Below are 21768 nucleotides of genomic sequence, written 5' to 3'. Positions count from 1 at the left end.
TCTCAAAACTTCTATTCAAAACAAAATATCTTCTTTCTTTTAGAGTGCTGTAAGATGCCACAAATAAATTTCCTGTTTTTTATAACACCAGGCAATAACTGTTAGGCATACTCTAACTGGCATCTCATTTCTTGATTTCAGCTGCAGAACAGGAGTGTTAGTGTGTGAAACATGAAAGGATCTGCATTTTATGAAGGTTCTATTTGCATTGAAAGGATGAGAATTCCATTTCTCTGATTGCTGATGGGGGTTTTGTTTGCTTTTACTTTTGTATTAAATTTACTGTTTGAGGTAACACGCAGTATTGCACTATTAGGGAATGCAGGCAGAAGTGACAAATTTCCCCTTAACTTATACCTTGTACATGTGACAGGGTTTTGTAAAGAGTAAAGAGTTTTAAGAGATGCTCCTTTTCTCACATAGAGAACATTTCCCATGTTTACAGTCCCTTTCGCAGAGCAACAAAGAGTATTGATGTTTAAAACAAAAGGGGGGATGGTGTAATAGATACAAAAGCAACGCTAATTTTAGTTTTTGTTTGTTTGCTTTTGTTTAAATTCACTAATACTGATGTTGCTTTAAATTGGAATTTGTACAAAGTGTTTGAAGATGTGTTTAATTTTTTGCCCAGATAACTGATGTAATAAGCATGCTGTATATCAGTATGTCTTAAAAATCTTTTATTCTTATGTAGTCCAGAAGTTGAATCAAGATTTAAATGGCATGCCGTTACCTATCACAGAGTTTGCATTTAACAAAGCTGCTCTATGACCTTTGCAAAAGATGTGAAGAATAGTTAAAGGGGGTCCTGGCAATGCATTAGGAGGAAAAAAAGAAACCCAAACAAGCAAACAAACACCAAACTAAATAAAAAATACCCCACAACTTTTCTTTTGCTTTGCGGAAATTTGCTCTGCAATAAATGGTTAAATTCAGTGAAATACAAGCAGTTTTTGAGAATTTGGTCTCTAAAGCAAAAGCCAACAGAATATGTTGAGGAAACAAAATGTTGACATCAAGCCCTAAGTGAAGGATTAGTGGTACACTGATTTAAAACAACTCATGCTCTCACTGTTTAGTGACACCACACTCAGGGTACCTGACAAGTCTGGTAGCCTTGGGGATTTTTTTAGACGGCAGTAATTATCACTGCTCCTCTGCACCTCTTGAACAGAGCACAGAGATCCTAAACAACCAGATCTACATCTTTTCTTTATCCATCTTCTCTGCTCACTGGGAAGCTGGTCCACAGGAGAATGAAGATTTCTCTTGTCCTCTTTCTTGAGAATGATGAAGTTGAAAATATGAAGGTGGTTCCTATAGTGTAATGAAATCCTGAAGTATTGTCCATGTGCACTTTTTTTTCTAATTTTGTAGTAAATAGACCAGTTGAAGTTGTTGAATACCCCTGTTCATATTCTGCTATAGTCAGTACTGTCCTTGATATTGATCAAAGAAATGTTGTGCCTCAGAAGATGCAAATGTTTATTTTTTCTAAGAAACGAGGACTTCTTTTTCATTGTGCAGCTTCATTTTTTCTTTTTTTCTCTTTTTTTTTTTTCTTTCAAGAAAGGGTGTGTTTTTTAGTTGTGAGATTCTTAGGTTATGCAGTGAGTACACTGGGTTGTGTCAAAATAGACATGAATATTGAGATCATTAGGAGGCTCATGCCAGAATTTTAATATGTGTTAAAAGCCTACCAGAAACATTTTAAAACTGACCTGTGTGGTGAACTTTGAGAAAGAAAATTTAGTATGTAATAAATAATAATCTTGCTAAGTTCTCAGTAATTCCTGCACTTTATTGAGCAGCACTAGGGTTTATATTCTCAACCAACTTTTTGCCATCCTCTTCAGACTTTCTGTTGACAAAGAGCATGTCTTACACAATGACTGGTGATTTTCTTTTTGAACTAATTCAAGTACTGCAAGATCACCTATGTATTTCAAACAATCATTAATAATTAGCGGTGGTAGTCTTCTTAGCATCAGTGAGGTTATGAAAATTATTTAAAAGAGCACCTTCACAAGCAGTCTATGTAAGTATTTTGTATTGACTGTTCTGTGGGCCCTACTTGTAAAGGAGAATTAGGGCATGCACTTAGAGCTTTGATTTTCCAGCTGTATGCACTGCTGTTTTGGTAGTTCCTGCAGTAGTCAAGTAGTTCACCTCCAAACTTTTATAACTAATTCTCTGTTTTTATTCCCTCTAGGACATTGGCTTAGCCTATATAAATCACCTGGTGGAGAAAGGAGAGTATGACCTTGCTGCTCGGTAACCTCTTATTAAAGATCTTCTTTGCTGGCTAAAGAGTGTCTGTGTGGGGAAAAAGCAAAAAAAACAAATTATTGATTCTGAAGTATTTGTGGATGTTGATTTCCTGTGTGTTGTGAAGTTTCCAAACATAGAGGTTGCAGTGCCATATATTTTTTTGTCTATAGTAACTAAAAGTTACTGTAAACTTTAACTGGAATTGAGGCATATCATTTTGAAAGTAAGCCTTGATTTTTCATAGTCATACCAGATTTTCAGAACTGAGGTTTTGTTTGAATTTTGATAAACTCAGTTTATTAGTGTGTCATTGCACATAATTTGCATAGGTATAAACAAAAATGTCAAATATGGGAATCTGAAGTAAGGATCAGAAATTACCCAAGGTTTTTGTTTTCGTGTACATGGAAGTGTAAACATATCTTTTTAAGTGTTCAGTTTTTCTCAGCTGAGATTTAAAACCTTCACTCTTAAAGCTGACCAAGAAAGTGGCATCTCTGCCTATGTTGTGTGGATTTCAACTAGATGATGTTTAAACTCTGTTCCAATCCAAACCATTCTGTGGTTCTTTGAAAGCTAATATGGCCCTAATCAGTAAGGGTGAATGCATAATAAACAGTTGGTCCTCTTGGATGGACAAAATTTTAAGGTTTGAAAGGAGGAAAACCTGGCATACTCTACTTAAAGCGGTGATCGCCAAAGTCAGACACTTTTGCGAGTGTCATGATAGGGAGAAGAGGAAATGAATCCTTGTAATAATGCTGTCACATTTGTATTACTTTCTGTACCTACTTTTGTTCTCATCTCTTTCATTTTCCTCCCAGAAAGTGCCAGAAAATCCTTGGCAAAAACACAGAACTCTGGGAATTTGAAGTTTACAAGTTTAAAGAAATAGGTCAGCTTAAAGTAAGTTAAATTCTGTGTCTGAACTCAAGTAATTTGTATGTTGTACTTACTGTTAGTATTGACCAAGAAAAGCATCACGTTTAATGGCCCTGTTCTGGTATTGCTGCCTCAGATCTCTGTTTGTTCTAGACAGCTGTCTTTCCAATTGATATATCTTAAAACAAGATTGGAGGCATAGTGCTACATATTTTACTTGTTGGCAGTCTCCATATGAAGGACCCACCCCCAAGGCTTTTGCTTGCAAAGATGCTCACAGTTAAATACATCTTTACAATTTACTTCTAATTAATTTCCAGTATGTCCTAAAATTCCTACCCCAATTATTAAGGAAAGTAGACTCTGTGGGTGCCAGTCATTCTGGCAAATCCAAGTCTATTGTAACAGCTACACAACTTTAAGTGTCAAGGAATTGCAAAGCAACAATGAAGGCCTGTGCTAGAAATGGTGGTGAGGAAGAGGAGCAGTCTGTGCTGTGTGGTGCCTTCCCTAGTCGCAAGCCAACGACAACAGTGCACATTTAATGTGAGAGTCTCAGTTAATAAATTGTGCAGGACATAAAGCCTAGTACTGTCACTGCTAAACCAATTGAAAACATTATGCACACTCCCTTTGGTAACATGTGTACATTTACGTCTGAATTTTATGTCTTCCTATTCAAACTCAATGAGCCAAAAAGGACATACTATTAAGATCTCACAGCATGCAGTCCTTTGCTGGTTTTGAGCTATTTAATTCTGTTCAAAGACCAAAAGTGTTTCAGCATTACAAATTTCAGAAATGTCTGACTTCTTTCAGAGCCACTCCAGTGCAAAAACAGCCTCGTCTTTAGTATGACTTCTTTGTGGTTTGGTGCACTCTTTACTACTTTGGAAGATGAAATCCTATGTTTCTGTTTCTTTATTTCAGTCCAATAAAGGACTTGGATGCAGGTACAGATGAATTTTTGATAAAACTGCTTCTTAGTCCTTCTGGATTCATTTTGTTCTTTAGCTGCAAATGTCTGGAAGGGATGTTTGTCTTATCTCCACTTACATCATCCAGCAAATTGTAAAATATCAAAATATTTTCAGGTTTGTTGCAGAAACATCTTTGCTCGATTACCACCTTTCTAAATTGTTGGCTGTTTTCAGCCTTTAGAATATCTTTTTTCTTCCTATAGCCTAGGCACAGGAATTCTCAAAAATACATGAGATGCACTCCATTACATTATTCAGCTTCAAACTGCAGTTCTAGAAAATGCCTGCCTTATTTCACTATTTCAATTGCATATAACTTTTCCCAGATTTCTAAAGATGCCCGAGTATCATAAAGGATGCACTGAATTAAGCCAGATCTAAATGAAGGGGTCCTTGAAATGCTTGGGATCACTTGTTTGGAATTTTTACCTACTTACATGACTAACAGATATTAAACACCATATTGTAACTGGCCTATAATGGCTTTAAGCCCTGATGAATAGACTATTTAAGATGTGGAAACAGAGTTCATTTCAAAGCAGAATTGTCTTGGAAGAATTTTCACTACATGTAAGTTGTTGCCTGAAATCTGATATCTCAAATCTAGCATAGTTTGCCAGTAACTAAGGTGACAGTAAACTAAAGGCTTGAAATTTCCTTCCTGCACAGAGAAATTAGTGATACCTCAGTGTCAAAGTCTATGGGATGAGTGTTGTTTGTTTCCATGTGTTTTTAGGGGGGTTTTGAGTGTTCTGTAGTAAGTAGTCCTGTTTGGCTACCAAAGGTTGCATTTTAATATCTTGATGTCTCTCATCTTCAGTGAATGTCCTCTAGCAAGCCTAGTTGTGGCACTTTCAAGGTTCTAGAGCCTTGTTGTGATCTGTTCCTCTCCTCCTCCAGCAGCAGTGACTTAAGGGAGTTACATGCTTGTGTTGCCTTTTGCCCAACCTGGAAATGAAACTTGAGATAATTTTAGTAAGGAGGTGATATAAAAGAGGATCTTTATTTGAAGGTCTTGAGGTGCAGTTATGGAAAGATAACTTTGAAGTTATGGAAAGATATCTGTGAAGAGAAGAGAGGTCTAAAATGTAGTGAGATGTTTTTTCTCCTGCTTTATTCAAGCAACTTCAGTATCAAAATGCTATTGTACCATGTGCCAAGAGCAGGCAACAGGCAACATCTCTTCTCAGTGTTTGGAGGAATTTCACTGGTGTTGGTCCCTCAGCTACAAACCCTACAAACCTCAGACAGCTGTTAGCAGTAGGATTTCTTTTGGCAGGTGGAAATAATCTTGGCCTCTAGTTGCATGGAATAGTAGTGCTAATTAGATGCTGTGCTGAAATTCATGGGTATGAGCTGATTTATTCTGGCAGCTTCTCATCTCCTGCTTGCTGGAATGCAATTCCTTAACACCTTCTTTACAGATAATATGCCTTCACCCTTTTCATGGAGAGATATATTTTCAAATTAATTTTCAATTGGGTATGTAAAAATAGCCCTTCATAGAATGTGGTGACCCCAAAGTAAGTCATAATTCAAAATTACACATATATTGTGCTTGCGTGGTCATGTTCTGGTATTGGAAGTGCTACAGTAGTGGCTTCTGTGAGAAGCTGTCAGAAGCTTCCTCCATGTCCATCAGAGCCAATGCCAGCCAGCTCCAGAATGGATCCGCTGCTGGCCAATCAGGAATGATAGGAACTCCTCTGTGATAACAGATTTAAAAAGAAAGAAAAAAAGTTACTGCACAGTTGTGATTGTGACCAGAGAAGAACAGAGTGATAATATGAGAGAGGAACGACTCTGTAAACACCAAGGTCAGAGGAGACAGGAGGAGAAGGATATGCTCCAGGCACCAGAGCTGAGATTCCTGTGCAGCCATGGTGCAGAGCATGGTGAGGCAGCAGTGTCCCTGCAGGCCGTGGAGAACAGAGGGGATGCAGAGATCTATCTGCAGCCCATGTAGGAGCCCATGCTGGACTGGGCTGTGGCTGAAAGACTGCATCCAATGGAAGAGTGACCCACATTGCAGCAGTTCATGGAGAACTGTTGCCCATGGGATGGACTCATGTTAAAGAAGTTTGTGGAGAGCTGTCTCTTGTGGGAGGGACCCACGCTGGAGAAGGGGAAGGACTGCTGCCTGAGCAGCGAGAGAAGCAGTATGTGATGAACTGACCATAATCCCCATTCCCTGTCTCCCTGTGTTTCTGGGGTGAAGGAGTAGAGCCCAGGAAGGAGGCATGGATGGGGGAAGGTGGTTTTGATATTTATTTTACTTCTTATTATCCTGCTCTGGTTTGGTTATTAATAAATTCAGTTACTGTCCCAAATGTGAGTCTGTTTTGCTGTGATGGTATTTGGTGAGTGATCCCTCCCGGATCTTATCTTAACCCATGAACCCTTCGTTATATTTTTTTTCTCCTCTGTCCAGTTGTGGAGGGAAGTGAGAGAGTAGCTTTGTTGGATGCCTGGTGTCCAGTCAGGGTCAACCCACAACAACACATTTTTCAGCTAATTAATCCTTATACCTTTTTACAAGGCTAGGATTTTAAATGGATTTTGAAAACATTGTTTTTTTGAGGCATCTTTCATGGGTTTTGTTTTCTAAATGACTACTGGTACCTTAAGGACAATGGCTGATTCTCCCATTCTAATTAGTATCTTGCCATCTGTCTCTCAAATGATAGTTCTTTTAAATGAGTTATACAATTCCAGTGTGTAAAATCCTAAAGTAAATAACTTCTATGTGCTGCTTATGAGTTTATAAGGCTTCCAGTGATTATCAGGGACTATGTTTTGTGTATAGCTTTGTTCATGTCACAACATTATTTTTTCCTATCAGTTTACCAGGATGTTATATGTCATTCTTCATCTGACACTTTGTTCTCGTTGTTCCTATAGGCAATTAGTCGTTACTTGCCAAGACGAGATCCAGTTTTGAAACCTCTGATCTACGAAATGGTCCTGCATGCATTTTTGGAAAGTGACTATGAGGTACTGCAGCCTGATGTGTCCACGTAGTTATTGCCAGCCAAAGACCCTTAGCAGGGAAGAATTCTGACAGCAAATTGTCTCTGTATTCAAACAGATTATCAGTGGACATTTCCACAATAATGACGATATTTAAAAGTTGAATTTTAATTTTAAGAGAATAAATGGAATGTTCCTCAGAGCATGCAAATACTGTGAGATTGATTATTCATTAGACTGTTATTTTTAGTTTGTGTAATGTAGCATAAGTGGTTGGAGGTGATGCACAAAGCCTACAGCACCTAAAGAGACTCAGCTTCATAAATCTTAATAACATTGCCCTAAGAAGGAAAAATCTGTGTTCTGCACTACATGTCTGTGGGCATGTAAAAGTTCTTTAAAAGTTAAGGACAGCAGGTATTATCTCAGAGGCTTAGTTGAAGCTTTGATGTTTTGAAATGCTCCTTAGGCCATTCTTTCTATTTCTGTTACAATCTCTTATACTTTTAGGGGTTTGCAACCCTAATAAAAGAGTGGCCTGGAGATCTGTACAACAACACAATCATAGTTCAAGCTGTAGTGGATCACCTGAAGAAAGATCCACAGAACAGGACTCTGCTAAGAACGCTTGCAGAACTGTGAGTACAGTTTTAAATTCCTGTTACAAAAAGTACACTTAAAATAGCATACTGTAGTTTATCCACATTGCTTAGCTCTCTTAACAGAAATCTTCTTTACTGTAGTCTACAGAGTATTGGCTTTCTCTCCACTCAGCTGATTGCACAGCTTGGCAATTCTTTACCCTTCCTTGTAAAGTTCACATTGACTATGAAAGCAAACTGTTAAGCATGAGATTGGATTTCCTACTCCTCTTTCCAAAGTAAATAGCTAGCATTCCTCTTCATGCTGTCAGAGGAAACATCTTTTCTGAAGTGTGCATTTCAGAATTACCCATGTGAAAATAAAATGGTGGGGGGTTTTGCCCACTATTTAAGAAGTGTATTTAGGTTTACTGCATGGATGGAAATATGTGACTAGAAAATGTGCCAAAACTGATCTGGTTCTTGGTCACTTGGTCACTACAGGGAAAAAGCTTTGATTTTCTCAGCTTGAATACTGTTATTTTCAAACTGCTCCTTTGAAGAAAGAAGGCTTACTGTCTATTGCTATGTTACAATCTGCCTGAAAGTTTTAAGAGTACAATGTTTTTTTAGTTCTGAAGAGTGTTCCAGTTGGTTTCTATGAATTGAAAGGCTAGCATTTTGTGTGTCTTCCCCTGTGAGTTGAAAATGGAAAATGAAAATTCAGAAATTTTCTACAGGTCAGAACACAAATGAAGGCCAATATAAACAGAGGTGAAATTAGTGTTGCCTGATAGTTTCTTCCCTTTTACAAAAATGAATCACAGCTCTATTTAGATATTTATAAAATCAAGTAGTATCCTAACGTGTTTTACATACTAGAGTATGTTTGTATTTTCTCTCATAAGTGATTTTCCTACACTTAAGTATGTAACATTACATGTATTATAATCCTATTTTTATCAGGTACACTTATGATCAGCGCTATGGCAGAGCCCTAGAAATCTACCTAACTCTGAGGCACAAAGATGTCTTCCAGTTGATCCACAAACACAATCTCTTCAGTTCTATCAGAGACAAAATTGTTCTGCTCATGGATTTTGATTCAGAGGTATGGTGATCTTAATGATTTTATATTCACTTTCCTCTAGATATAATTTAACAGATTAAAAATAAATGAGCTAAAGATGGTGTTGAGGAGAGTGTGTGTTTGCTGCATCTGGATACATTCTGAGGTAAGGAAGATTGTTTGTCTAGATTGCAAAGTAATTGACCCAAGATTATTTTTCCCTTCATATTTCCATTTGTGTTTCCTTTCCATTTCCATTTGTCACTCTCAATGAGAAAAGTGAGTGTCCACATCATTTGAAATTGTTGTGATTCTCAAGTCACAACATTAAATATCATTTCACACAGAGTATGATTTCACCATGTTACTCTTTCTGTAAGCCAGAGAAAGGAGAGAGTGAATTTATTTAGGCATATATTACATGTACTTACCATTTTCCTTTCACCAGTCAATTAATCTGCTTTTGAAAGTTTGCAAGGTTATTAACCTAAATTCCAAAAATCAGGAAGTGTTAATTGCATGCTGAATTCTATCTTCTTTCTTTCCAGCTGGCTATAAAACCTGAGCAAACAAGTTTTGGTGATAACCAAGTAGATCTCTTTTTTCAGTGCAGTAGTTGTTTAAGCACTGCAGCTAAAATATGGATCTCTACTGTTGGTGATCATCTTTAGTATGCCCATCCTAAACTACATGGAGAAAAAAAAGTATAATTTTTTTTAATCCAATAGAATAAGTCATACCAGGAATTTTTAGGAATATCAAGCCATATCTTGGTATTTTTTGAAATCGAAGCAAAAGTTTGCTCTTGAATGAGGAAGCAGAACCTGAGTTCTGGTGAATGATTGGCTTGCATGGTCTTGTTTGCATGATTAATGTATTGGTGTGCAGGTAGTTTGGAGGAATCCAGTTGTGAGAGAGATTGAATTCTGTGTGTTTCTTATGTAGTCATCACCCTGTAGTTCCCTTCAGTGATGGAACAAATAGTATTTCTACATTGTTCAGCAGTGGCTTTTTGTGACTGATGATGATTCAGTGGGCATATGTCACCTGCAGTGTCAGTGCACAGCATTTATTGCTATTAGTGAGGAAACTTAGGAGAAGTATTCTGGAAGAATGCAGTGCTGTGCTGTCAAGGTATGCTGGTGTTATGTAAATTGTTCTCTGAATTTCTGTTGCTGAAAAGAGTAGGTCTGCAATATCTATCTGACACCCATCAGTGAACAAGCATAATATTATATAGAGTATGAGAAAATATGTACACCTGTTTCCTATCTGAGTTCTCTTTTTCTGTTGTAGAAAGCGGTAGACATGCTTTTGGATAATGAAGATAAAATTTCTGTGAGTATGACAAGTTCATGGCATGGCAGTCCACTGCTAGCTTTTATTACCTGGTCTCCCTTCAGTCTTGTAAATGTGATGTCTGTCACAGGTTTGTTTTCTTTCAGATTGACAGAGTTGTTGAAGAATTAGAAAACAGGCCTGAGTTACAGCATGTGGTAAGTATTCCTGTATTCTGTTGGTTTCAAGTTGAGCTGAATAAACTCTTGGCTGGACATACCTTTTACAGGTGTGTTTATCTTTTCAAAGTGCACCTGACACTGAAATGTCATAAATAATCAGAGGCAAAGGGGCTACTTCTGGCAATTTCCTCTTTAGCATGGCCATAGCATCTTCACAGGAGTTAAATGATCTTAAAATATGTACCTGTTAGAATTTGATAACATAATACATACTTCTTAACATCTCCTTTGCACTGCATTGTAGGCATTTGTCTTTTCTGGTCAGTTAATACCTGCTTTTATTCCTTCTTTTTCCCTACCCAAAAATGTGGTTGGTTGGTGGGTGCAGCTCTAAAATGTTTTGCTGATCCATAGACAAAGTGAATTGCTTGTCTTTCTAGAGCTGTAACTTCCATACACTGTTGAATTGTTCTTGTTTGTACAGAATTACAATATCACCGTAAGGCTGTGGGTCTGCACTGCTATTCCAGAAGTTCCTCTTTAATTTGAACATGATGTCAGTGGAGTACATAGTGTGACTCCTCATAATGTGTGACAGTGGGCTTGGGCTGTATTAGAGAGGGAAGTTTTAACTTGCTCTTGGTCACAGATGGGGCTCAGGTATTCATCTGGTGGAGAGGTGGTTTATGGGTTAGAGATCTGATTATGGGAAGCAGATCTATGGCAAGTGCAGTGCACAGCCCAAGAGCTTTGCAAAGGCAGCTGACAGACTGTTAGTTTACAGAAGGGATGCATGCAGAGGAAGGCAACGAAGATGGTGAATGGTCTAGAGGGGAAGCCGTACAAAGAGCAGCTGAGGTCACTTGGTTTTGCTCAGCCTGGAGGAGACTGAGGGGAGTCCTTGTAGCTATTTGCACCTTCTTCACAAGGGAAGTGTCAAGGCAGTCAGTGATCTCTTCTCTGAGGACCTGTGACAGGACCCAAGGACATAGCATGAAGCTGTTTCAGGGGAGGTTTAGGTTAGATATTAGGAAAAGCTTTTCCCACTAGAGTGGCTGGGCACTGAAACAGGTTTCCACTCTGGTGAAGTGGTCACAGCATCAAGGCTATCTGAGTTCAAGACGCATTTGGACAATGCTTTCAGGAGCATGGTGTGATTCCTAGGGCTGTCCTGTGAAGGACCAGGAGTTGGAATTTGATTGTCTATGTGGTTCCCTTCCAACTCAGGGGTTTCTATGATTCCATTAATAATATTGAGCAAGTGGGCTTGAATTCTGACTTTTTTTTTTTTGGATTCCTAGTATTTGCACAAGCTTTTCAAAAGAGACCACCATAAAGGCCAGCGATATCATGAGAAACAGATCAGCCTTTATGCTGAATATGATCGACCAAACTTACTTCCATTTCTCAGAGACAGCACACACTGCCCACTGGAGAAGGTAAGCCCCAAAAATCTAAGCACAGGTCCTTGATTTTTATGTCTGGTCTGTAGCATGTAGTCTTGTGAATTTCAAACTGTGTCTGGTACTGCCCTCTACTGCCAATGTGAGGGATCCTTTGAGTTTGTGGCCATCACCTGCAGTTCGGTTTGCAGAGCTGATGACACCTGAGACTTTCAGCTCACAGGGCAGGAATCGATGGGTATTTTTAATGCAGAAGTTCTGAATTCACATTTGGTGTGTAGCTACAACATATCTACTCATCAGTGCTTGACTGAACAATACGTTATGGTTTCAAGAAACTGAGAATCATTTTGCCAAATCTAGCAGTTGTCAGTGTTAGATCTTGAAAAACCAGTAGCTGTAACTGTAGTTAATCTATCTTTTTATTGTAAGGCCATAAGTTTCTCTTTAATAATATATATACACAAAATAAGTTAAGGAATTAACACAGCTAAAAGTATTTTGTCTTTGCACTTTGGCTCGGCACTTGGGGTTTTACAGAGTACCAGGTTTCCATCTTCTAATATTTTTGTACTTTTTTCTATTTTCCTTCCTTGCTCTTTCTTGTCAAATTATAAAATGCATAAAGCTAAAGCCAATCTTGAGTTGTTTCCCCTGCTTGAATTAATGTGAAATTAATGGAATTTCTAAGTTTTCCAATTTAGATGGGTCAGTATTTTATTATTTGTATTTATTGCTGTTAATGGTTGAGCAGAGCAGACCTTGCCTATTCATATGCAGCTATAATGATGACAGTGGAGTAGTTTTCAAGTGTGATATTGAATGTTGTATTTTACGTGGTTAACATTCCAAAGCAAACTAATACTGTTCCTGGTACCTCTTTTGTTTTGCATGTTTTTGTCTACTGAAAAATAGGCTCTTAGCATTGGAGAATTGGGATTTGTTGGAACCATTACCTGAAACTACATTGACTAGTTTAGGCAGTGAGCCTGAGAGGTTTCCAGCCAGAAACTTTGGTCTACAGTATTGGCTTACTTGTTTTTAACTTTCTGATTCTTCGTTTCTGCCTTATGTATTATTCATGTGATCATGGTTTTGTGTATAAAACCTTACCTGCATTTTTTTTTTTTAATTTTGAGGCAAATTAGTTATTGCACATCCAGCCTCCTATCTTTAATGCAGGTGGTGCAGAAAAGTGCTCTGTGAAACTGATGCTCATTGCTGGTACTGCTTTACTGAAGATACGGGCTATGAGCAAGGATAGGTCAGAGACCCATCAGCTTCTGGAAGGTGTGGTGCAGTAATCACAAAAGTCAACAGAGAAGAATGTCAGAAAAAACATGCCATTCTAACCTTAATGTTAAAATATTAACATCTTTCAGTAAAAAGCTGAGGAGGAGAGAAAAAGATAGTACTACTAATTCTGTAATTATACTTCTTTCTGTGCATGTCATATAGTAACACTTCTGACATACAGATTTTTACAGATTCTAAGAAAATGAAAAGGTTACTAAGAATTTCCCAGTTACCACTGTTTTCAGTTCCTGTTAAGCAAGTTCCAACAGGGTGTATAAACTGCAAAAAGCTATTTCTGTTTGAAAAAATCCACTCTTATTATTGCTCTAATGAAATTATAAACTCATCAAGAAGAAATAATTTACACTCTTTAGAAGTAAGCCACTTTTATTCAAGTGCAGTTTAGCAAACATTTTAAAAATCAGAAAAATTAGCTGGAAGAGAAGTCAGAATGTTCCCTATTTTCCTCTAGAGGGAGCATGACAGTCAGGAAATGGCAGTATCTGGAACTACTGCATACCTGGTGCTTTGTAGTTTACCTTTTAAGTGGAGAGGAAAAACAAGGCTGTCAGCTGTGTATATAACTTAATAGTATTATTCATACCTTCATTCACCTGAAGTATCTGGTTGGTAATTCACTTATTGTAGCCCAAAATTTAGTGTCCATATTTCTAATCTTCATAGTAACTCTTATGAAATAATAAGAATTGGAAGGAAAAGTTAATTCCTACCTCATTTTTGATTGTAGCTACACTTTTTTTCGTGAAAGTTTTGAACTCCAAGTGTGAAAGTTGGTGAACAGTTGTCTTTAGAGTAATGCTATGAATCTTGAGTTTGCTTTCTGTTTCCAGATTGGAAACAGACATGGCACTGTTTATGCCGTACCAGCCCAGCCTATTTCCTGTTACTACAAACTTGTTGGTAATCAGTTTGGTAGTTTCTATAATTGTGCTAGACACAGATATAGATATATATATATATAGACACAGATTCTTTAGATGCTAAAGATACTTAGCCCTCAGGTCTTTAAACCAAATTTACAAGAAGTGCTTCCTCCATATTCTTTCATATTTGTTATTTCGCGTTGTCTTCTTGGTACAAAATTTGAAGGGCACTCTCTTGAAACCATTCTGGCTACCCTGAGGAGGTTTTCAGCCTTGTGTTATTAATGAATGTCAAGCAGACTTACATCACTAGAAACCACCTAAGTCCACCCACAAGAAGCAAGTTTTCATAGCAGATAACCTTGATGTTTTGTATCAACCAACTTTTGGAGGCAGAATAAAGAAGTTGCTGGTAGAATTACAGGCAGAGATTGACATAGTCCATATTGAAATACCTGTTCTGTCCCCAGATTTTTTCAGTCTCAGAGAAGAATTTTAAAGAGAGTCGTGGAAGTCATGAAGCTTCTCTTCTTAATTAAGGCCAGAGAACTTGGCAGTGCTTATTAATGGAGCTGTGTTCCTGTCAAAATGAATATTGTAATTTGGTGGAAAAATCACTTCAAGCTTCTTGCAGCATTTGTGATCAATAAAATTTCATGTTGCGTGGTTTCCTGAATTCTCTTCTCTCCTCTCTTCTCTTACATTCAAAGGCTCTTGAAATCTGCCAGCAGAGGAACTTTGTAGAAGAGACAGTCTATCTTCTGAGTAAGTAATTCAGAACAAATAACTGTGATCAATTACAACACTTTTAAACTTCTAATAAAGTTTATGGTGTGAAAATACATTGTCTAATATCTAAACCAAATAATATGATTTAGAAAATAAATCAAAGCACTGGATGGATATGATGTCCTTATTTCATATATTGTGTTACTGTGTTTTTTACTTGGTGTTCTTCTGGGGTTCTGGAAGTGTTGCAGAGGCTATGGGGAACAGGTTGGGAAGGGAGGTATTTCTGATACAGTCTCCAAGAGAAGAGTTATATTGTTGGTTTTGAAAAGAGAGGAGAAATTAAATGTTTTATTCTGAGTACATCTTAGAAGCTTAGTATTATCTTTTGCTGAGATGAAAGATTTGCTTATATTGCTTTCTATAATTTTTTTTTCCATAAAATTAGTTGTAAATTAACTCCTTCAGCTGGCCAAGAATTCTACCTCTGAATGAGAGGCATTGGAAGACTTACATATACGTTTATGTATGAGTCAGGAACAGAATAGTAAGCATTTTTGAAAACAATCTCTGGTTCAGTCAGAAATAGAATATTTTGTGGACCATTTCAGTGGAGAATAAGATTTACTAATGAGTTTATTTAAAGAATGGTTCATAATTTCTGCTACCTTTTCCTGTTTCTGCTTATTTTTCATGGGTGTAATCTGCACTATACTTACTGCAAATTAAGAGGGCTCATGTGGGCCCTTGAAGCTGGTATTTCATGTTATAGTTTATGTCCATACACATAAACACACTCCCCCTCATGTTGCTGCAGTTCAGAACCCCAGATATAATGCAGCACATCCTTGAGAAAGCCTCCAGGTCCCAGTCCAGCAAACTGCTCCAAGCACTTGTTCAGATTATACTGATCTGTATTCCTACATCAGAATAGACTAGATTTGGTCTTAGTTGAATTAGTTTGAGTCAACTTCACACAAAATTCTTATTGAAGGAACACTGATGAGTAATTCACATTTAAAATCTCTTATTTTTCCTTCCAGGCAGAATGGGTAATAGCCGCAGTGCCTTGAAGATGATAATGGAAGAATTGCAAGATGTAGATAAAGCTATTGAATTTGCCAAGGAACAAGATGATGGAGAACTTTGGGAAGATCTCATTCTATATTCTATTGACAAACCACGTAAGTGGGATAGTTTCTGGAAAGCCTGGCTTGTGTGGAATTCTATTGCAATTAAAAGATTGAATTATTCACATGTATATTACAGAAGACGTTTATGTGTGGTCAGGGAGGTGTTCTGGTTTGTGAAACACAGCACAGCTGTCCTACTGTGCATGAAAACTAGCAACAAGGCAGTGTGAGGTTACGCTACACAATGAATACTTGGAGGCTTAATATTGAATAAGCTCTGCATAATTATGTCCTTAACAACTAATCAAGGGGACAGTAGTGCTTTTATTTTAGCAGAATGAGATTTTTAGACAGCCTCAAAACACAGTCTACAGCCTTGATGAGGATTTTGCATACTATGTTATTACAACTGCTTCCCTTTGAGATTCTGAAAATGAAGAGCCAACACCCTTCCTCCCTTCAGTAAAACAACTAATTTATTTTGTTTCTGTCTTACAAAGGTAATATTGGTAATATTGAGTGCATTTTTCCTTTCATTCATTGTATGAGTTAAAAGGTTAGATGGACTCAGAAACATAAGTATCAGTGTTGTCAAGGAGGCAGATTCAAAGAAGTTCAAATGACTAAGAAAACATAGAATTTTCTTAACTATATACTCCATTAGTTTTTGCAGTCTCTTCTGGGGTTTTAAATCACGACTTTAAAGTCTCTCTTGGGACCTGTTTTCTGGGGGATTATGAGTCTTGTAGAATTAGTGTCGGAATACGTATCTCTTCATCCCTTGCCTGCTAATTTTGACAGGAGGAAGTGACCAGAATCTGTTAATCCTCAAGAAGAATGGCATTCTGAAATCACCCATACTTGAATGCATCACTAAAAGTAATACTACAGTCAGTGATATCTTTTGAGCAAAAGGGATTCAAAGCATACAGAATTCTCTCAGTTCCTCTATGTTACAGTTTCTGCCTATATGCAGAGCAGCTCTAGTGATATTACTCAGTTGTGGGGGTTGAAGAAAAAACACAGCCTTGAGTCATCATTCTAGTGGGTTTTTTAGCCAGATGCCCTTCAAAAAGCAAAACACTTCTATGGTGTCACTCTCACCAATATTTAGAAACACATTGAAATTGTGTTAGGTGCTTGAAAATTTGTTTTTAAACCCTGGAACTGAGAATTGAATTACCACATAACATAGTTAATTTTTTCACTCTATTTGCTTGAGTGCTCTTTTTATTGAATCAAAATGCATTATTTACTTGTGAGTTTGTGCTGGAGACTCAGTTACCACTTTGCTGAATATGCTGGAAGTTCTGTAAATTGCCAAACTGTATCTTCCTCACTTTCCCAAAGGCTTGTATTCAAGTAAATAACAGCTGCAAGAAACATAAAAAGACTGTAGAATAGACTTAGTACTTTCACTGAGTAGAGAGCTAAGTAATATGCCAAAGCCTGTAGTTTGTCACCAAAGTATCCTTTAATCAGGTATTTTGCTGGATTGTTTTTCTTAGTTTCTTTACCTCTTGGTTTTCACAGCTTTTATTACTGGTTTGTTGAACAATATTGGAACTCATGTTGATCCTATTCTTTTGATCCACCGCATTAAGGAAGGCATGGAGATTCCTAATTTGAGAGACTCACTAGTGAAAATTCTTCAAGACTACAACTTGCAGGTAGATGTTGCATTCTTCATGGGATACTAATTTTCAGAGACACAGCAAACCCTCTTTGTCACTTAACAGCACAAGAAATTGGTACCGTGATTTGTTTAGTCATTGGTCATGGACACTGGGCCGATACAAAACTATGACAGAAATAGTGGAAATTTGCCAAGATTTCTTGATGGCTTCTAGCCCTTCTAAATGTCTTCCATACTGTCATAAGCCTGGTGGACAAGTAGAACTGGAAGAATCTTGAGTGATTCAGCCTATTTTACTCTGCTCGACTGCCCAGTATTGGAAAGTTTCATGACCACTACTTTTCATCTGTTTCACATGAATGCAGAGGCAGAATGGAGGCAGAATGCAACATTCCCTCGGTGAAACATTCTTCAGGTGTTAGAGCCATATGTTAAGTGTCATACCAACTGAAGGAAGATGAAATTTAAAATCAAGTTCATGCCAATGATGCAGAATCAGCTGGTTGAGCATGATTCTAGTAATGGCAAGGCCGTGGGTTTGGTTCCTGTAATATGGACCAAATATTCTGTGCATGTGTTGCAGTTTATGCATTTTTTCAAAAATGGACTGTTCACTGAATTATGGGAGTTCTTATCCCAGTATATTGTACAGGTATGTGCAGTCCCCTACATTGGTTCTTAGATGTATTTGTAAGAACTGAAAGAAATGCACCTTTCAGTGTCCCCTGAAAGTAGCCAGTAGAGTGTGCTGCACTGTATATTTTAAATCTCGCCGCTACAAAAGGAGTCCCAAACCTGAATTCTCTGTTATGCTGTTCTGCGTCGCTCTACTGAAAGAAAGATTAAGAGTCCAGCATGACTATGCAGAGCCCAAGAAAACATAGTTCATTAGGCAGGCAGCTGAAAGTGATTTTCTGAGCCTCAAACATTTCTTCCTCATCTGCTATAAGTCTTTCAACATTTCGAGCAAATAGGTGGGTTCAATGGTTACATTAAAGTCATGGCTGGTATCTTGTCAGGCCAATAAAAACCCATATCTCCCTTCAGGGCAGGTTTTAAGCCTTTCTAAGGCTTTTCCATTATTTTATTTTTATATGCACTTCAGATTATGATTTTGGCTATTTCAAAGAAACATTTTACATTTCTTCATCTCCCAACACTTGTTATATGCAAGGAACCTCCCCAGATAAATAGATACATTTGCATATCATGCATGTTGTAACATTGCTTCAGGTTTTGACTTCATCAGGTGCGAGTATCCTTCCAAAACGATATGAGCTAAATACCATGCTGCATTTCAACAGTTGCATGTTAATCTTGCTGCTGTCATTACCACCATTGATCCTCCTATTCCTGCATTCTCATGAAATCAAAATGTAATATTTGTTGTGTTTGCAGGCAGACTGAGAAAGTGCTGTAAGCATAGTTTCAGCTTTACACATATACAGAGTACATTGCATGGCTTCAGACAAAGCTGATGACATCATTTGGTGATATTTTGGGGATGGAAGTATAATTTTTTCTTCAAATACCTTTTAACAGAATTACTTCTGGATTAAAAGCATGTATTTAACCTTGATAATTATGTCTAAAATTATTTACTGTTAGCATTATAAGGATTCATGGATTTCAAATTAATTGATTTTGAAGCAGAGTTTGATAGCTCTAGGGCTAGAATTTAGATTTCATAGGGATAATAGAAATTAGGGAAGCTTAATGTAATTTGTGTTTGGCTTGCTTGTATGATAGAAAAAAGTATAGCCCTAAAAAAGGGGCTTTTACTTTTTTTCCTTTCTCATTAGTGAAATGTAAGTTATAGTTTAAAATAAATCTATTCCCTAAGTGTTACTGGCAGTGTGAAGTGCACTGTTTATGCACAGATGTTATATCTACATTGAAATTTAGAGATCTTATTTCTATTTTACATGCTCACCGAAGTAGCCAATTGGCAAGCTCAAATTTTATAGAGGGACTGTTTCTGCATTCAGTGTGTGCTTCAGAACATGGCTGAGACTTTGGGTGAATATCTAAGCAGCCTCTCCTTGCTGGGGGCAGTTCTGCCCTAGCAGAACTGTTATTGCTGCCTCATTAGCTTTTTCTAAAGCTAGTCTTTGGTGTGTTTGTAGGATGCCTGGCCATACCTCTGCATGTGTTGTGTAGGTTCATGCTGAGAAGTCAATGGCCTTTATTCTGGCCTTGCACAGCTCTGGCTTTTAGTAGAAGCCTCCTGATGTGTAGCATGAAACATACCAGACATTTTGAACTCACTCAGAAATACAAATTTCATTGGCTAGGATTTTCTGTATCTTCATCTTTTTTGATCTCAAGCTCTGTACACGTGTAAGTTTTATTGTTCTCATTTTCAAAGGCAAAAAGAATGTTGAGCTAAGATCCACAGAGGAGGAGTGCAGGTGAAAAGAGAAGCTGCTGCTTGACTTGCAAGTCACTGCCTAACACAAAAACTGTGCTGGTCTTTTCATAATGATGGCTTCCCAAAAGATGTTACCACTGTGCCACTATATTTTTTAATTGTGGGCTTCTTTTGCAAGCCCTAATAAGATTATTTTACACCTATGTAAGCATGCAAGTGAAAATTTCCTATTGTGCTCTTCAGTTTCCATACCAGTAAACTTTACTTACGTGTGATGTGAAATATGGGTGGGAGTTAAAAGCAGTGCCTTTGACAGACTTTGTCTCTTTGATTAACAGTCCTTTCTATCCCACCAAAACCAAGTAAATCAAACAGAGTGGCTGCCAAAGTATGTGTGACTCACAGTATGCTTTACAGAATCCAACAAGAAAGTCTACTAATGCAAATTTTGTTTTAATTTTTTTTTAATATGGACACTTCCTTTAATAATTTTTCTTAATGTTGGCAGATTGAAGACTGATTGTTTCGATTTAAAAAATTGCCACCCAGTAGATGAGCTGCTGCACTGTTCTGTATGCTACTCTAAGTTCACCTCAACTTTCTGGTTAACCTTTGAAATCTGATCACTACCAACCAAACAAGCATAGCAATAAAGCAGAATTAGGTACTAAAGAATTAGATATTAAAATAGATAAAGCAGAATTAGATACTTTGGGGTTTTTTGGGGCAAAAATAAAACAAAGATAATTTACGACCTTTTTCATAGGTTGCTATTTAAAGTAAGTGCCACTAATTTGCTTTTTGCCCTGACACTACTGCTATGCTTTACAAGTAGAGATCTATTAACCTGCCTTCCAGAACACCCATTTTTATTTTCCAGCTTCAGGAAATGCAGTTCTGCCATGAGCTTAAAACTGAGCACACTCCTAACTATTCTCCTAAGCAGGGAAATATTTAAGTGATTTTTGAATTGGCATTAGACCTTGAAGGGGTTTTTTTTTGTTTGTTTTCATCCCTGAGAATAATTTATTTTGGTGTTTTCTCTTTGTCATCATTTGAGTTAATGTATTAAAACCATAGTACATAATCAAATGACACAGTTTGACTGTAGTGATAAAAATTAATTTACTGCTGAAATAATGCTGAGTTTAGTGTTTATACACAGTAACATTCATAAACAGCAAAGTTATGGAGACAAGGAATGAGAAGTTATGAAAAGAATGAATGAAAAGAATGAAAAGAAGTTATAGTTCTTTGAATTTTAATATGAGCATTTATCAAATAAAGTGTTGTGTAAAGCTTTTTTACTGCTTGTCAAATCTACTTTGTTGCTGTCATAAATTTATAGATAAATTAGACATGTTGGCTTAAAGAGAAACCTGCATATTAGAAATTACACATTACTAGTGTTTTTTTTAAGTGCAAATAAATCACCATTCTTCAGGTTTCTAAAGCATTCTATCACAAGTCTCCCAAAGAAGACTGTTAGTAAAATCTCCTTATGTGTAGACTTGTGAGTTAATTATAAGCCTGTTATGCTTTTCAAATGTATTAAATAGGTGTCTTTTCACCTTTGGTTTGTATCTAAATGAAATGTAGGAAATGCTTGTGGTATTGGAAGAGGTTAAAATACCTCCCTTGTTTTAGAAAGAAATGCTTCATTGTTCACCCTTTCTATATAATTTGTTAGAATAAATCTTTGAAAGATGTTGGTATTCTAAGACTCCTTTCCCCCTAGCTTTAAGATACAGAAGCAATTTGTTTAGATGTAATACTTACAGATTATGTGGATTAGCTGTTTTACTCAAATGTTGACTTACTAGTTTGCACTTTGAACCTACAGTAACTCTGATGGTAACAGACATTGATCCATTCACAGAATTCACACCTGTCTATTCATAACAGAGTTTATGAACCAGCAGAACCCAATGATAATCCAATGAATGCTGCTTGAAACAGCATCTGGAAAAATTGTTAGGTTATGCTCCTGAACGTAACTAAAAATGCTGTTCAGACACCTTGGAGGCACTAGAGGGCAGGTGGTGGCTTGCACAGGGGGACAATGTGCCTTTTGGCTGCAAAGACTAAAAATAATGTTATTTT

At 37.2% G+C, this 21768-nt stretch overlaps 1 protein-coding gene across 2 annotated transcripts in view; it reads left to right on the top strand.

Moving 5' to 3' along the window:
* Positions 1-21768, top strand: part of VPS41 (VPS41 subunit of HOPS complex) — a 107507-nt gene that overhangs the window by 76354 nt on the left and 9385 nt on the right. For both annotated transcript variants that reach the window (XM_015618382.1, XM_015618383.1), the window contains exons 15-25: positions 2213-2274; positions 3096-3177; positions 7035-7127; positions 7614-7741; positions 8651-8795; positions 10050-10091; positions 10199-10249; positions 11515-11652; positions 14507-14561; positions 15569-15709; positions 17192-17328. In XM_015618382.1, coding sequence (XP_015473868.1) covers positions 2213-2274; positions 3096-3177; positions 7035-7127; positions 7614-7741; positions 8651-8795; positions 10050-10091; positions 10199-10249; positions 11515-11652; positions 14507-14561; positions 15569-15709; positions 17192-17328 — 1074 coding nt within the window. The remainder of the gene's footprint in view (positions 1-2212; positions 2275-3095; positions 3178-7034; positions 7128-7613; positions 7742-8650; positions 8796-10049; positions 10092-10198; positions 10250-11514; positions 11653-14506; positions 14562-15568; positions 15710-17191; positions 17329-21768) is intronic.

The sequence above is a fragment of the Parus major genome, chromosome 2 (genome assembly GCF_001522545.3).
Source record: "Parus major isolate Abel chromosome 2, Parus_major1.1, whole genome shotgun sequence".
NCBI classification, from domain to species: Eukaryota; Metazoa; Chordata; class Aves; order Passeriformes; family Paridae; genus Parus; species Parus major.
This window is presented reverse-complemented; position numbering and strand designations above follow the sequence as displayed.